At 37.1% G+C, this 15,417-nt stretch overlaps 1 protein-coding gene across 1 annotated transcript; it reads right to left on the bottom strand.

The window, feature by feature from the left end:
- Positions 1–13: 13 nt before the first annotated feature.
- Positions 14–5,859, bottom strand: LOC130732213 (oligopeptide transporter 4-like). The gene is made up of 6 exons (XM_057584317.1): positions 5,023–5,859; positions 4,741–4,838; positions 2,793–3,356; positions 1,934–2,186; positions 1,664–1,846; positions 14–772 (listed from the first exon to the last, which is right to left on the bottom strand). The coding sequence occupies exons 1-6, from the start codon at positions 5,524–5,526 to the stop codon at positions 158–160; spliced, it is 2,217 nt and encodes a 738-aa protein (XP_057440300.1). The 5' UTR covers positions 5,527–5,859; the 3' UTR covers positions 14–157.
- Between the last annotated feature and the right edge of the window lie 9,558 nt (positions 5,860–15,417).

Below are 15,417 nucleotides of genomic sequence, written 5' to 3'. Positions count from 1 at the left end.
TAGGGATCAAAAACTTATTTAAAAGATATAAACAATCACAATTTAAAAGGTCCAAACAAGACACTAAAACAACCAAATTCAAACAGTACTTGCAGAAACATAATTCAGAAACTAAATGTAATGAACTATATACAATGACTGATATATGGTCATCAAATCAAAACACAGGACACCCCTGACCAACATCAATCCCTTTAGCAGTTGGACACTTAGCAAGGTCACAATGCTCACTTTGTCCCCACCAGTCCAAGCCTATTCCCTCCATGTTAAGTGCAAAATACAGAAGAATCGTCATGAAAGCCAATCCAGCATCCAAAGCTGCTGCAAGCACATAGTTATACCTCTGCCACCAGTTCTTACGATACTTGAATACAAAATAGTTGAAGATTGTGGCAACAATGATCCATGAATTGAAGTTCACTGTGCTGCTTGGTGGCATGCTCCCAGTTGCTCCGAGAATTACAGGAATGTGAATGAAGGAAATCCATTTTTGACTGGGAAATACTCTATGGAGGAGCCACACAATGAATGGTCCCAATGCTCCAATGAGGAAGAACCAGTTGAGTTTTCCGTAGTTGCCAAGTGAGCCGAAAATTCTTTTTGGGCCAACCAATCCCCAAATCACGGATGCATCAAAGAAGACATTGTCACCAGGACAAGTCCATGGACTGTTCGTGGGCAGCAGTTCTTCGTGGCATATGTTTTTGATTGAACCAAGCAACCACCATCCCACAACAAGATTGACTGTTCCAGCTATCACAGTCCCTAGAATCTAATTCAAATTGCAGAATATTACAATTAGCTAAGCAGGGTTTTATTTTGATTATGCAATTGGGGTGTAAACACATTAATTAAACAAACACTTACACCCTCCGATCACTATTATAAGCAAAAATTTGCTTTTAGATTCATTCAATAAATGATGTATGTGACCATTTTAATGACCACATACATTATTTATTGAATGAATCTAAAAAATTAACTTTTGCTTATAATGGTGACCGGAGGGTGTATGTCAATAAACGTTTATCTCATAACCGCATATAAGATAATTCGAAAAATTTATTGAAATAAAGTGTAAATAGTATTGATAAACATGAACTCTTAGTCATAATCAAATATGAAATTATTCATGATAATAAGCTTAAAAAACTTATAGGAAAATTATAAGCTATTTATATAAGTTCTCTCATTTACTTAATAAAAGTTTATTTAATTCAAATAAGTTCTCGCAAATTTGAATATCTATACTATTTGTTTGAGTGTGTTGCATAATGTCCAATTATTGTCTTGAAAATGGGATTGATAAAATAAATACACCTAAGAATCTTTCCAATACACCCATTGTTCAACAAATTTTTTATGGATGGCATATTTGTTTGAAAATCAACATGCTCCTTTATAAAATAATTAATTTGCAGGGTAAGTGTTGAATACTGTTGATTTTAAAAAATGGACCAATTATAGTGTGTCCAAAATTAAAGAGTGTCCACTTCTTTTCCTCTTTAAAAAATAAAGTGCCTTTATTGATGAATTATCAGTGTGTTTGAGTAAATAATTTAATTAATAAACACTAATGGCATAAGCGTTCATGAATAAGTGCTTTTTATAAGCTATTTTAGAACTGGTTGAAATAAATTCAAAGAAGTTAGCGCTTATATACCTGGACTATGAACATTGACCGTGGCGGGACCTTCATGTAATGTCCCAGCTTGAAATCAGAAAGAAAGGAAATAGCCTGAGTCATGCTCATGTAACCATAGGTCTTGAAGCAAACATTGGCTATTGGTTTGCCAGGTAAAATAACCCCCATGATGTACTCAGTAATGATATTTAAACCTGGAGTCTGAAAATGGAAATGGAAATGGTATTAGTCAACAACTCTTTATTTGGTGCCAACTAAAACAGTAATTAGTTGTTTCTTCTTAATTACCTGATTAGTAGTGGCTGTAATGATGCTAATGGGTAGAGTAAAAATTAATGCAAGCCCAGCTGAAAAGAAGAGACCCCACCATGGCATTTGCACCTCATCTCTCAAGAAAATACACATTGCAAGTGCAACTAGAAATGATACCACTAGCGAGCCATGAAACCACCAATTAGGAATGTCCTTGTACTTCCTCATCAATCTTGTGTGAACGTCTACCTTTCCAGATTGGGAAGATTTGAATTGTTGATATATCTCCCTGTGTTAGCCAAAAATTAAGTCACTTATACTTAAACCTCCAAGAGATTTGGTTTCTATAAAGCCATAGTCACTTTTCAAAGGCAAAATAAGCCATCAGAATTCGTTCACTAAGAAATCAATGGTTATCAAGAACCATCATAGTTTATTAAACAAATTAAATTCAAGTGTATTAGTACAATTAAAATCATAAGTCCTCAATAAATAATTAAGATAGTTCATCTTGTCTTATCGTAGAAGAGTCAAATCAAAACCTTAAAAATGAGTTGGTTAATTATTACTTCTTATTTTAAAGAGTAATGATTCGTGTACATTTAGACACTTCAAACATAACCAAAAAAATTTACTAAATTTATTTTGAATGTAATTTTTTTTCCAGGAAGTTAGGGTGTTTCTGCCTGGTGTTCGGAAGGTGCGAGTGTTATTAATCATGTAACACTTCAAATCTTTTTTAAGATACTCTAATTAATTAGTTGAAATTCATAAGTCTCACTACTCATATTTTTTAGTGAACTAAAATATAAATTTCAACCGATTAATGTGAGTGATGTTAAAAGAGATGAGTATTGTCAATTTTCATCATAATTAAATTAAAATTAAGCATTACCTCCCATTGAACAAGGCAACGTGAGTGAGGGTAGAGATAACGCCAGCAAAGCCAATACCATAACTAATAGCAAAGAACACACTTAGGCTGATTCGACCTCGTTCCTGGTAAGCCTGCATGTCAATCTCAAACTTGTCATTGACAATGGCAGTGACATTGTAATCTTGACCTTGAGCAGTGAAGAGCTTTGAGGAGAAAATAGGGAAATTCTTGGCATTATAGAGATTAAGTCCCCAGTATGAGCCAGGGATGACCAAGTAGATTAACACAATGTAGCCAACGATGATGTTTGCGACGGCAAAGAATGGAACAACCAGTGGATTTCCATTGAATCCAGCAATGGTGCTCCAGTCAAGTGCAAAGGAACCCAAACCTAGTCCCTTTAACCCGGATCCAATTTGATGGGCTGTTACTGATCTAGGAAATATCCAGCAAACAACAGAAATAGCTGTTAGAGTGCCGAAGAGGTAACCGGGCACCACCGCCCAGGCAAAGCTGCAAAGAAGAGCAATCAGAAAGAACTTCTCTCTGGACATGCGTTTGCTGTCTTTTTCATGCATAGTCCTGCCAAATGTGAAAATTGACCAAGAGAAAAGTTAGTTTAGTAACAAAACAAAACAAAAAAAAATTCACACAAATTTAATTTTTAGCTGGGAAAAGAGCAAAAGAGATGTGGTAATGACTATAGACAAGAAGAGAATTAAGAGACTTTCGTCAAGGAAAAAAATATTTTTTAATTAATTTCATGGGATTGATTTGTTTTTGGAAAAAATAATAAATTTCACTTGTTGACTTTTCTAAATATAAGTCAGTCACTTTTTTTTATAAGCCATAAGTTTTTTTTGAAAACTTTATAAGCCATAAGTGAGTCACATAAAATGTGTTAAAGTCTATATGCCAATTTGGATTAACAATAAAGAAAAGTTATTGGAGCTTCTCTACTAAAAAAATTAGAAAAATTCAGTAGATAAGCTCAAATAGTCACTCTTTGGTCCATACACATACAAACTATGTATAAAAGAGTATGTTAAAAGACTTAACAAGACAGAATCAAAAAAATTGTTTCATAAGAGAAAAAGAATATGGGAGTCTAGACCTGAAATTTCTTGTTGTGTTACTAGTATATAAAAAAATATCAATACAATTTTAATATCTGCTTTGTAGCATTGGATATTATTTGTACTATCGACCTTTTATATATATATATATATATATATATATATATATGGTTGGATCTAACGGTCGTGATTTATTCTCATTTTCTCACATAAGATTATATTTCTCATAAGATACATCCTCTATATATATAACTTTTTAAAAAAAAAATATCGGAGTCTACACTTGCAATGCGTGACTCATTTTCCCGCCTATTTTGAGGGTGGAAATTATTTTACTCACTCTTCTTTGGTTTTACTAACAAAATATGTAAAGGGATGAAAGCGTGAAATAGGGACTCTGTTGAAATTACCTAAAAAGTGTTAAAGTGACATAAAGACAATGAGATATGAATAGCTTAATATCCTCATTCAGTTAAAAACAAATGGAAATTTAACGAGTGTGAATAAAAAAAGATTTCTTTTTATGACTATGAATAAAAAGAGATTCTGTATATATGATCTCGTAGTTTATTCCTCTACCAATTCAAGTATACGTTTCTTAATTTGTACCATTAATTGTTAGCCACATTAGTTATATAACTTATATTCTTAAACATATAGTCAAAGCAACCAACAATGACAGCCACTAAATTATTAAAAATATTTTCCTATTTCCAGACCCAAAAAAAAATTAACATTTATTTCATTTTTTAGTAACATTTTGAATTTTTTTTAAACATTAAACAAATCACCTTAAGAAATAATTGCATTGAATGTTATGATGAGTGGATTGCTCACATTCCAAAATTTGGATCAGGCGTTTGAAAAACTCAACAAAACCGCCAAATTACCTGAACAAAGAGACCTGCATGAGAGTGGCCGGCCACCACATCTCCGCCGGATCCACCACGTACTTCCTCATTATCCCCGCCCATCCATACCCCAATACCTGCCAATTTAACCCCAAACATACAATCAAGACTATATTCACGGAAAACACACTGAGTTCAACAGAAATTCAAATATCGATTCAGATTACTAAGTCGGTTACATACATTGATCGCGCGCCGAAATTCAAATACAATTTCATATTGCTAATTAGATAATCAACGAAATTAAGCATAAGCAATTACCTGCGTTGTGATAATGAGAAGCCAGCTTGCTAAGAACGTGATCCTCCTTCCATAAAAGGCACGGATGATATCCACAATACTCAACGCATACGCAGCGCCGTTACCAAACGCGGAACCCGCATTGGCGAAAATCGAGATCAACACATGCTCCTTCACGTTGAACGGACCAGGATTCAGTGAAAACTCCTTACCAAACAACCGAAACCGCCTCGTCGGAAGCACTCGCGCCATGAACCGCCCGATCGGAAGCGTCGCCACCTGAACCGAGATCATCGTCACCGTCAGCGGCTGCTTCCGGTAACTGAAGAACGTGTTCATGAACGACAGCAACACCACTGATATAATCCCCAGAAACCACATCCGGAACGTCCATACCGGGAGGCTCGGATCGTCGTCGTTCGGAACCGCCAGCCGAACCTCCTCGATCGGCGAAACCTCCAACTCCTCCGCCGCCGCGGTGTACTTTTCTGTTATTCTCTTCTCTTCGTCCTCCATGGAGGCCATGCCGAATCGAGAACTGTAACAGAATCAGTTACGCGAGAGTGAGTGTGAGTGAGAGAGTGTGTGGATTGTTACGTTACGTTACGCTCTCAATTGTATTTCAACGCTGATTCTTTTCGCTTTTTGGACTCTTGTGATTTGCAATTTATAGTAAATGTTATTAATTGTTATTTATTACATTATACGAGATTCCAATACTGTGAATAATATGAATCTGAACCTTTATTCAGTGTATATTCACTATTCAGTCAATTTCAAAAAAAAAAAAAAAAAAAAAACTATTCAGTCATAGGTGTAATTTTTATGTGTAACCAATTGTTTTCCTTTAATATTAGTATTCACCCACTAGAAAAGTCTAATTAGATAAGAATTTATTCTATCAAAAAAAAAAGATAAGATTTTATTCTTGGAAGCCCGTAATGGTTTTACATAAATCAAAGTTGTGATAACATTTCAATAAATCATCAAAGTTGTGATAACATTTCAATAAATAAAAAGATAAGAATATATAAAAATTGAAGAAACTAAATAATGAAATCAAAAGGTGTAACAATTAAATGTCAAAAGCCACAACATTAAAATTTGAAAAATGGGATATTAAGATTTGAAAAAAGAAAATATATATAACCTTTCTTAAAAAAAAATTGATCGAATTTTATTATTGTTTGCATCTCATTTTTTAAATGAACAATATCTCTAATTTCTTGCTAGCTTGACTAACTGAATAAAAAGGCCACTAACTTCTATTTGAGTTATCTAATCATATCTACCATCCTCTTCTTGAAATCAAAAAGCATATATCTATCAACATCTATCAACAGAACCCGGTAGATAGATAGTTGAGCTTTTTAAATATTTAATATAAGTTTTGACATATAAAATTAGTTGATCACACTCACTTGGGTTGGTTTTGACTTGTGTAGAGCTCTCTCTAATAGAATTCACTGTGTGAACGTTACCATAACCTCAACTGCAACCGCCACCAACCACCACCCTTCGACGGATTCTAATAGCCGTCAGGTGAGGCTGCCAAAAAAACTGTCAAAAAGTGTGCTTGTCCTGTCATGCAAGTCCTCCACCGCCACAAGTGGTGTTTGCTACGTTTACGTGCTCGGCACCTATCATTTGTCTGAGGTATTTGTGTTTGGGAAAATAACTTAATTACATGCTTATATTAATCATAAACATAAACACTTATTCTACGCTATTTTAATAATTTATTTCAATAAAGTTAAAATAAGTTATAAATAAGCATAAACTCTTTTTCATAAGTTATTCAAATAAGTTCAAAACAGCTTATACTTAGACAATAAGCTCTGCTATTTACTTGTTCTTCCGGCGAGTGTTTTGTCAATTCTTTTCCATGTGTGGAGTCTAAAAGTTGAGGACTAATTTATGGTTCCCTCATTGTCAATTTGTCAATAAAAGATAATTAGTTTTCTTTTTCCTAATATGATTTTTCTACATTCTTCTCAAAAGCATTTGTTATTTTACTATCCATTGGCAGAATAATATAGATGGTGAATTGGTGATAGAATTAGAACTTGACATTTATGCTGAACTTGAATATGTTGCAGAAATCACAGAGAGAAGCTAAAGCTATAATCAGTTTTCTAAAACCAGAGGTGATGTTCTCTTTTGAACTACTCAGTAGCACTTTCATTGCTGGATGTTTTGATTTCATGTCGTGCCTTTCTTTGTAAAAAATTTATTGGTCAACATGGCTGGCCTTCTATTGCTACAGGTTGTCTTCTTAGAATGTTGTAGCAAGAGATTTCTTCCCCGCAATAATCTTAAGGTTCCTGTCTACTCTTGAACTTCATATTATTATGATTATTATTATAAGCAGTAAATTAAACAAATTAGTCTCTGAAAGTTTATGTCACTAATGATTTGGTCCTTAGAAGAAAAGAAGAAGTTAAAAAAGGTAAATTATGTGGTACCCACAAAATATTTTGGGTATGGTACCCGCGTTGAGTAATTTAATAGATGATTATTATATTTTTTTAGGTAAATTTTACATTTTCGCATTTCATTTTACTATTCAATTAATTTCATCTCATAAAATTTGTTTTTTTAATGAAAAATGGTTTAGTTGCAGAGATGAACAATGATGGTTGAGATGCGCTCAAAATGACTATGATTGACGGATGAACAAAGCCTAAAATGAAACATTGCATCATGTCTCTAAAAATGAAACATTGCATCAGTACGATAAAATAAGACTTAATCCAGTTTTTGGTCCCTATCCTTTGTCATAAATATGGCTTTAGTCCCTCGCCGGACTAAAGGTGGGGATTGGTCCCCAGTTTTTTGCAAAATGATTGGGTTTGGTCCCTCCGGCCGTTTGGGTCAACGTCGGAGCTCCGGGAAGCTCATGTGGCATTGCCATGTCATTTAATGAGCTTATGTGGCTTTTCTTTTTTATTTAAATTCTAAAAAAATATAATTAAAACCCTTAAATCCCCTTCTTCCTAATTAATCCTTCACCTAATTAAATCATTCATTTAATTAAAGTAAAACAAAAATCAATTAACACAAAACAAAAAAAAGAACTACATGATTTTATGCAATTACCCTCTGATTTTCTGCAATTACCAAGATTAACTGATACAGGTCCTATCAAAACTACATGATTCTTAACTAGGTCTGGTTCTTTCTCTACTTTGGTTTTTAAAACCACATTGTCAATTTCAGATTTAGGCTTTCGACTCCATGCCTTACTACCATTAACTGTAGCTGCTGCCGTTTGATCATGATGGGTTCCATATTGTTTATTGACATCATTTTTTGAAATTGGAGTGGGCAGGTTTTTATGCAAACCATTGGCCACATAAAAAAGGGAAATGAAGGTGAATAGAAACCCAGAAAAAACCTTTCCTCCTTCCTCCTCCATTACCAAAAACAAAAATCCACAATATCCAAACCCAAAACCACAACCTGAAGAAGAGAAAAACACAGATCAATGAAAATAAAACTCAATCTTTAACCCCATTACCCATCTGAAACCACGACTCCAACCCAACCCGCATAGTTTCGCTGCTTGGGGAAGAAGAGATAGGGAATTCGCGATTACTTCAATGATGGCTTGGTGGAGGTAGGTCGCGGTGGCTATTAACAGTGCAGAAGCAGATCTACAACGTGAAACCCAGATTTATACCGTGAAGGAGAGGGAAACAACCAAACAAGAACCAAACCCATCTCCGACCCAGAACCACCACCCATCGCCGCGAGTCGCCGCTCCATGAACCCAGAATTGCGAGCTCGTCTCTTTCTTCCTCTCGATCCCATACACTCTGTTCTACCATCTCTTTTTCTGCCCTATCCCTTTGTCTGCTTGACTGGTGGTGGTGCGGTAGAGAGAGGACAAGAAGATGATGAAGAAGACGGGAGTGGTAAGGGTGGGTTGATGATGATGAAAGATGTGTGGATGAAGATGATGATGAAGAAGATGTTATGTGGATGAAGATCCAGAAAATGAAGAATGATTTTTTTTTAATTAAATGAAGGATTTAATTAAGGGCTTAATTATATTTTTTAGAATTTTAATGGAAAAAAATTTCCACTAAAGCTCATTAATTGACGTGGCAATGCCACATTAGCTGCCGGAGCTTCGGCGTTGACCCAAACGGCCGGAGGGACTAAATCCAATCATTTTGCCAAAAACTGGGATCAATCCCCACCTTTACTCCGGCGAGGGACTAAAGCCATATTTATAACAAAGATTAGGGACCAAAAACTGGATTAAGCCATAAAATAACATCAAAATTATAACTTATACATGCTTCTTTATTATTGAATTATCTCATTGTAGGTACCATAATGTCTTAATTTGAGTTAAGGTACGATAGCAAACATAAAAAAACCTTCATAATGTTAAATTCTGTCATGTTATTACCTGAGCGTTTTCCTCTTGTAACAAAAAAAAATTGTTCATCCCTGAGTTCTCATATGTTAACGAAAGTTAATGGATATTTCACCCAAAATTTGGTCTGTTCTGTACTAGGGCAAGCTTACGTAAGAGAAAGACAAAAAGTAAACCCTAGCAGAGCACTAAAATAGCAAAACTACCATAAAAGGAATATTCTCATTAATGCTGAAAAAGTTGGTTTCGTACAAGTGGATGACCTCCCCTTTTATAGAGGGGGTGGTCATGATATGGATCTTTCCTATATTTGGGCCTGACAATTAGGGCCCAAATCCCCGTACATATAAGACAAATCCAAAGGAATCTTCCAGCTGGCTTTGTGGGTCCATCACCTAAGGGAGGGTAATGAAGCTCGTCATGTTGCCTTTCCCGCCTTGGCTATCGTCATTGGTTTATTGTTCATTTTGGGCGGGACATAATCTTCCTTATGTCCCGCCCAGTCCACATGCCCCCAAGACATGAGACTCGAGTAATTGAGTCGAAATGTCTTTATCGTTACCCAGTAGTTCGCCTCTATTGTTTATTCATTCATCGCCATTTTTCTTTCGTTGTTACATCGCCATTTTCACACTTCTCCACCTTTGTTGTCGTTTCAAAGATATGTCGCCTTCAGTTTAACCGTCAACCACGTCTTTTCAACTGACGCACGTATCCTTATTTTCCGGGATTTCGTCATCATTTGTTATAAATGCAATCTTCGGTTGTGTGTCTCGAGGAGTACGTCTTTTCGCTTCCCACCTTTTCGAATTTCAAATCCCAAAATCCCACGATCTTCCCCCATTCGTTCTCTCTCCTCCTTTCTCTCTATTAAAACCCCTTTTCACTTTACATTTTTCACTTTCTTAAAACTTTTGCCCTGAACCTTTTCACCGCAGCTTTCATTCTCTTCTTTGAACTCCGGTGAACCCTTTCTTCCTCCGGCCGTCGTCATTGCGCGGTGCTCCCCTATCGCCGACGTTCTCCTTTCTCAAATCCATAGTTCTTCCCCTGGTTAGTTTTTCTCTTTCCTGAGATTCTTTGTTTACTTCTTTTCTCTGACTGTTCATCTTCTTTCTTCTTGACTCTGTTCATCTTCTTTTTTCTTGACTCTGTTCATCTGCTTTTTTCTTTTTATGAAACTGCCTCGCATGTCTTTACCAAACGCCAGCCTTTCTTCCCTAGAATTTTCTTCGCCCTCTACGGAGGAGGAAGTTGTCGCCCCCTCTATCATTGAAATTCATTCCTCGCCCTCTACCCATGATGATTCCGGTCCCGCCGGCTCTGTAGACTCAATTCTCTCCTCTAATGGAGATTTGTCTTCACCTGAATGGCGCTCTGACGTGCATTTAGTTGAAGATAAATGTCTGTTGCATTCTATCTGGGGCAGCATTGGGAGCATTAATTCGCTTCGAATATCTGCTCAAGGGTTTACGAAGATAAATCCCGCCACCTCGAATAATGAAGATCATCTCTTGAATGTCCTCCCATGTGGCGAAGATGACTGTGTTCTGTTGCGTAAAGAACCAGCCGATGAATCGCCCGATTTCTTCTTTGTTTATGGCTATTTCTTCTTAGACTTGAACATCAAACTTCCTTTCTCGCCGTTTATATGTCACGTTCTTTCTTTTCTGAATGTGGCGCCCTGCCAACTCCAGCCCAACGCCTGGGGTTTTCTCCGCTGCTTTGAAATTCTTTGTGAACACTTGAGTTTCACTCCAACCTATCCTTTGTTCTTCCTGTTCTATAAATCAGTCACCACTAAACCTACTTCTGTGAAATGGGTTCCACTATTAGCCCGTAAGAACATGAGTCGGTTCACCGCCCTTAAAAGTCATTACAAAGTATGGCAGAAGAAATACTTTAAAGTTATGGAGTCGCCCGAAATAAAAAACCTGTTCCGAGATTCCGACAATAACCCCCTCTTCCCTTTTTACTGGACAAAGAACCCTCGCCGAAAAATATCCGTTTCATACGACGCCTTGGATGAATCTGAACAAGGCGTCGCCGATTACCTCCGCACACTACTAGTATTTTCTGGTCACGACTTGATTGAGGCGTCGAAATCCGGCACTTTAAATCAATTTTTTAGTAAGTTTATAATCTTTGTACGTAACTTCTTTTTCTTTTTGTTCATGTATCTCGTCTAATTGGTGTTTTCCATACAGCTACGATGGGAAAAGGCAAGGTTGACGCGAACCCACTCAAGATGAAGGAGTACCTCGCCCAGTCTGCTGCGGCGGCGAAGAAGAGGGCCGCCGAAACTGAGCAGAAGAAGAAGAATGAAGGTACCTCGGGTTCTGACAACGTCAGGGACCCTAAACGTCAAAAAACTTCAGCTGCTGCTGGTGGTAAGCCTCTCCACCAATCGACTCTTGATTCAAAAAGCCGTCCATTTGAGAAAAAGAAGGGACATGACAATGTCCCGCCCCCTCAACAAGATTCAAGCACGCTGATCAACCGCCCATCAACTCCATTTGGCCAGGCTGGCCCTAGTTCAGCCATTGGTGGCGAAGCTCCTCCCCCCTTGCTGAATTTGTCGGATCCTCACTTCAATGGGCTGGAATTCATGACCCGTACTTTTGACAACAAGATCCACAAGGATGTTTCGGGTCAAGGTCCCCCCAACATTGCTTCTTTGGCGATCCATCACGCGCTTTCTGCCGCCAGCACTGTGGCGGGAATGGCTCAGTGTGTGAAAGAGTTGATCTCAGCCAAGAACCGTTTTGAGAAGAAGGCAGCTGATTACAAGACAGCCTATGAGCAGGCTAAAACTGATGCTGAGACTGCCAACAACAAGCTGAAATCTGCTGAGGAGAAGTGTGCTAAGTTAACTGAAGACTTGGCTGCTTCGGACCTGCTTCTTCAAAAGACAAAGTCTCTTAAAGAAGCCATAAATGACAAGCACACTGCCATTCAAGCCAAATATCAAAAGTTGGAGAAGAAACATGATCGCCTGAATGCTTCCATCCTAGGGCGTGCTTCTCTCCAATATGCTCAAGGCTTTCTGGCGGCCAAAGAGCAGATCAGTGTAGTTGAGCCGGGCTTTGATCTTTCCCGCATTGGGTGGCTGAAGGAGATCAAGGATGGTCAAGTAGTTGGTGATGATGACATTAGCCTCGACCTCCTTCCCCAATTCAATGATGAGAGTGAGCCTGAAGAAGATGGCGAGGATGGGAATGAGCAGCACAGGAATGAGGATCAAGGGAAGGAAGATCCTCAAGCTGGGACAAGCCAGGGCAACAACGCCAACAACGAGAACCTGGCTTGAATTTGTTTTTATTTTATGTTGAAATTTTTCTTTGGGCATTGCCCTCTTTTATTTTCGTTCCAAATTATGTATGGGCATCGCCCCCCTTTTCTCTACTTTAAATGGATATCATCTCAAGTTCATTCGTTGTTTTAGTTGTTTCCAACTTTCGTTGTTATATATCTTAGCCGATTTTTCAACGAGGCTTGGTTTCTAGTGGCCACTAGAATTGCCAAGGCTTTTAACTTTTGAAGGCGATACTTTCTTATTCCGAAAGGTTTACTCGCGGTATTGCATACCTTGATACGATTTGTATTGCATGAACTCGTAATAAAAATTCAAAAAACATAGATTCTGTTGAAATGATCTTTTCATTAATTTTCTTTCGTATGGGAACAATTGTCCCTTCATATCCCCACAGACGGCGCCAATGTTCTGTACTAGGGCAAGCTTACGTAAGAGAAAGACAAAAAGTAAACCCTAGCAGAGCACTAAAATAGCAAAACTACCATAAAAGGAATATTCTCATTAATGCTGAAAAAGTTGGTTTCGTACAAGTGGATGACCTCCCCTTTTATAGAGGGGGTGGTCATGATATGGATCTTTCCTATATTTGGGCCTGACAATTAGGGCCCAAATCCCCGTACATATAAGACAAATCCAAAGGAATCTTCCAGCTGGCTTTGTGGGTCCATCACCTAAGGGAGGGTAATGAAGCTCGTCATGTTGCCTTTCCCGCCTTGGCTATCGTCATTGGTTTATTGTTCATTTTGGGCGGGACATAATCTTCCTTATGTCCCGCCCAGTCCATGGTCCATACATCCGGTTTCACTTTCTCCCCCGCTATTCCCATCCACCCCTCTCCCTTCTCCCCCCGCCCTTCCCTTTAATGTGTTTGATAAAATGCTTGAAGGAGAATTGCTTTGGTTGTGGTGACCGTTGATAATAGCTACTTTTTATCGAGCTAAGTGGCAGCTATTGTTCCTTTGGCCAAATTCGTTCCTAACAGTGTAATTGGCGGCCAAGTTAATTTTTGAATGTGTAAATTGCTATTCACCAGTCAAGTAAGTCTCTATAGCTAGATCACGTGTAGGACTAACTAGGCCGACATTTGACACAATCAAGGACTTCGACGACACATGATCTTTCTGAAACAAATTTAGTAATTCACTCTTTAATTTTGGTAATACATTGGCTGATTTACCTCGATAGTATGAAGACTTATAGCTTGCAACGTATGAGTAGTTATTTTTGACTTTGTATTGGCTACTTATTTTTGTTGTTTAATGTTATATATATACATTCAACCTTAGCATAAAGTAGTTTATTAATTTCATCATTACTTTGATTCTTATTGAGTTATCTATTCTGTTCGCATGTTATTTAACTTCTGCTTCTTCTAGGTACCCACTGAAAATAGTTTGATTGGAAAATTGAAGAAACAAGGTACACCGTTGAGAGCACTTTACTCCTGGAGAATGGCCAAGGCATGTTTCTATTTTTGCAATAATATTTATCATCGATCTTTTCCCACCCCTTCAAGTGCTCAGAAACAACTATGGTGATCTTCGTAAAATCATTAAAAAGGTAAACTTCACAACCTTCATACACAAGTGATAAGTGTTGGTAATTCGTAATCTCCATGCACTAGTAATAAGTGTGAATTAATCGTCTGAGTTAGTAAGTTTTTGTCTATATCCTAACTTGGTTTTGCTTCTTTAAATTGAATGATAGTGACTAGTGACAATAATTATCATTAAATTGGTTCATAAGCTTTATGCATTAGTGGTAAGTGTGAATTAATCGTTTAAGCTAAGTTCTTGTCTATATCCTAACTTGTGTTTGCTTTTTTTAGCTGAAAGACGGTGACTTGCTAAATCATCAGGTTAATATATACTGTGAGGAGTTCCCAACTGTAATGGAGACGGGTGCATGAACGAGATCAGTAAGTTTTTTTAATTAAACTTGCACTTTCATTTCTTGTATTAATTTGTTCTTTAGAGAATGTTTCAGTTAAAGGGTATGATGTCATCCAATTGATAGCATTGAATTGTTGACCTTACTGATGAGATTCTTCTTAGCTAGGATTGACTAATGTACTAGAATTCTGGTAATTTAAATGAAATAGTTTCATTATAGGGTTTTATCAATAAGTTATATATCCTAGTCCCTAACCGAATGGATGCTGGGGCCAGTGACAATTAAAAGTATGTGGCTATTTGAACCTCTAAGTTGAAAGTTCGATATAAAAGAGAGGAGTCGCACTAGTCTACACCCGAATTAGAATTGTAAGAACAATTTAATACAAATATATAGATATATATAAGCCCCTAGCATCATGAGGAATGAAAAGAGTTCTCCAAAAACACTGATATATTATCATTTATCTATGATTGTGGCTACGTAGTTCCTACTAGCCTCCTCTTTGTCTAAAATTTGTCTACAATACAGTTCGTGTCTACATATAATGCATGACTTGACTTATATTGTGTTAATGTAGGTACATGTCCTCCTTGTTATTAAAGCATGCAAGTAAGAGCAGATCTGTTGTTGCTGTTGTTGGAAGGGGACACCTAAAAGGAATAAAGAAGTACTGGAAGCAACCAGTGGTACGGTGAATATTTAATTCTGTTATACAATTGCAGTGGTGCATTTGTACATTTCAATATGGATATAGTGGAATTTAGAAGTAATTTTGGCACAAATTGCATTATTCTGCTCCTCCCATTTACCAATTATG

The sequence above is a fragment of the Lotus japonicus genome, chromosome 1 (genome assembly GCF_012489685.1).
Source record: "Lotus japonicus ecotype B-129 chromosome 1, LjGifu_v1.2".
Classification (NCBI taxonomy): domain Eukaryota; kingdom Viridiplantae; phylum Streptophyta; class Magnoliopsida; order Fabales; family Fabaceae; genus Lotus; species Lotus japonicus.
Note: the sequence above shows the minus strand (reverse complement) of the source record. Positions and strands in the feature narration are given on the sequence as shown.

Excerpts from the sequence above, each read along its gene's own strand:
- LOC130732213 (XM_057584317.1), bottom strand. The coding sequence starts at position 5,526 with ATGGCCTCCATGGAGGACGAAGAGAAGAGAATAACAGAAAAGTACACC. Across the intron at positions 2,187-2,792 it reads GTTGCCTTGTTCAATGGGAG|GGAGATATATCAACAATTCA; the intron begins GTAATGCTTAAT and ends TGGCTAACACAG. Across the intron at positions 773-1,663 it reads GGTCAATGTTCATAGTCCAG|ATTCTAGGGACTGTGATAGC; the intron begins GTATATAAGCGC and ends AATTTGAATTAG.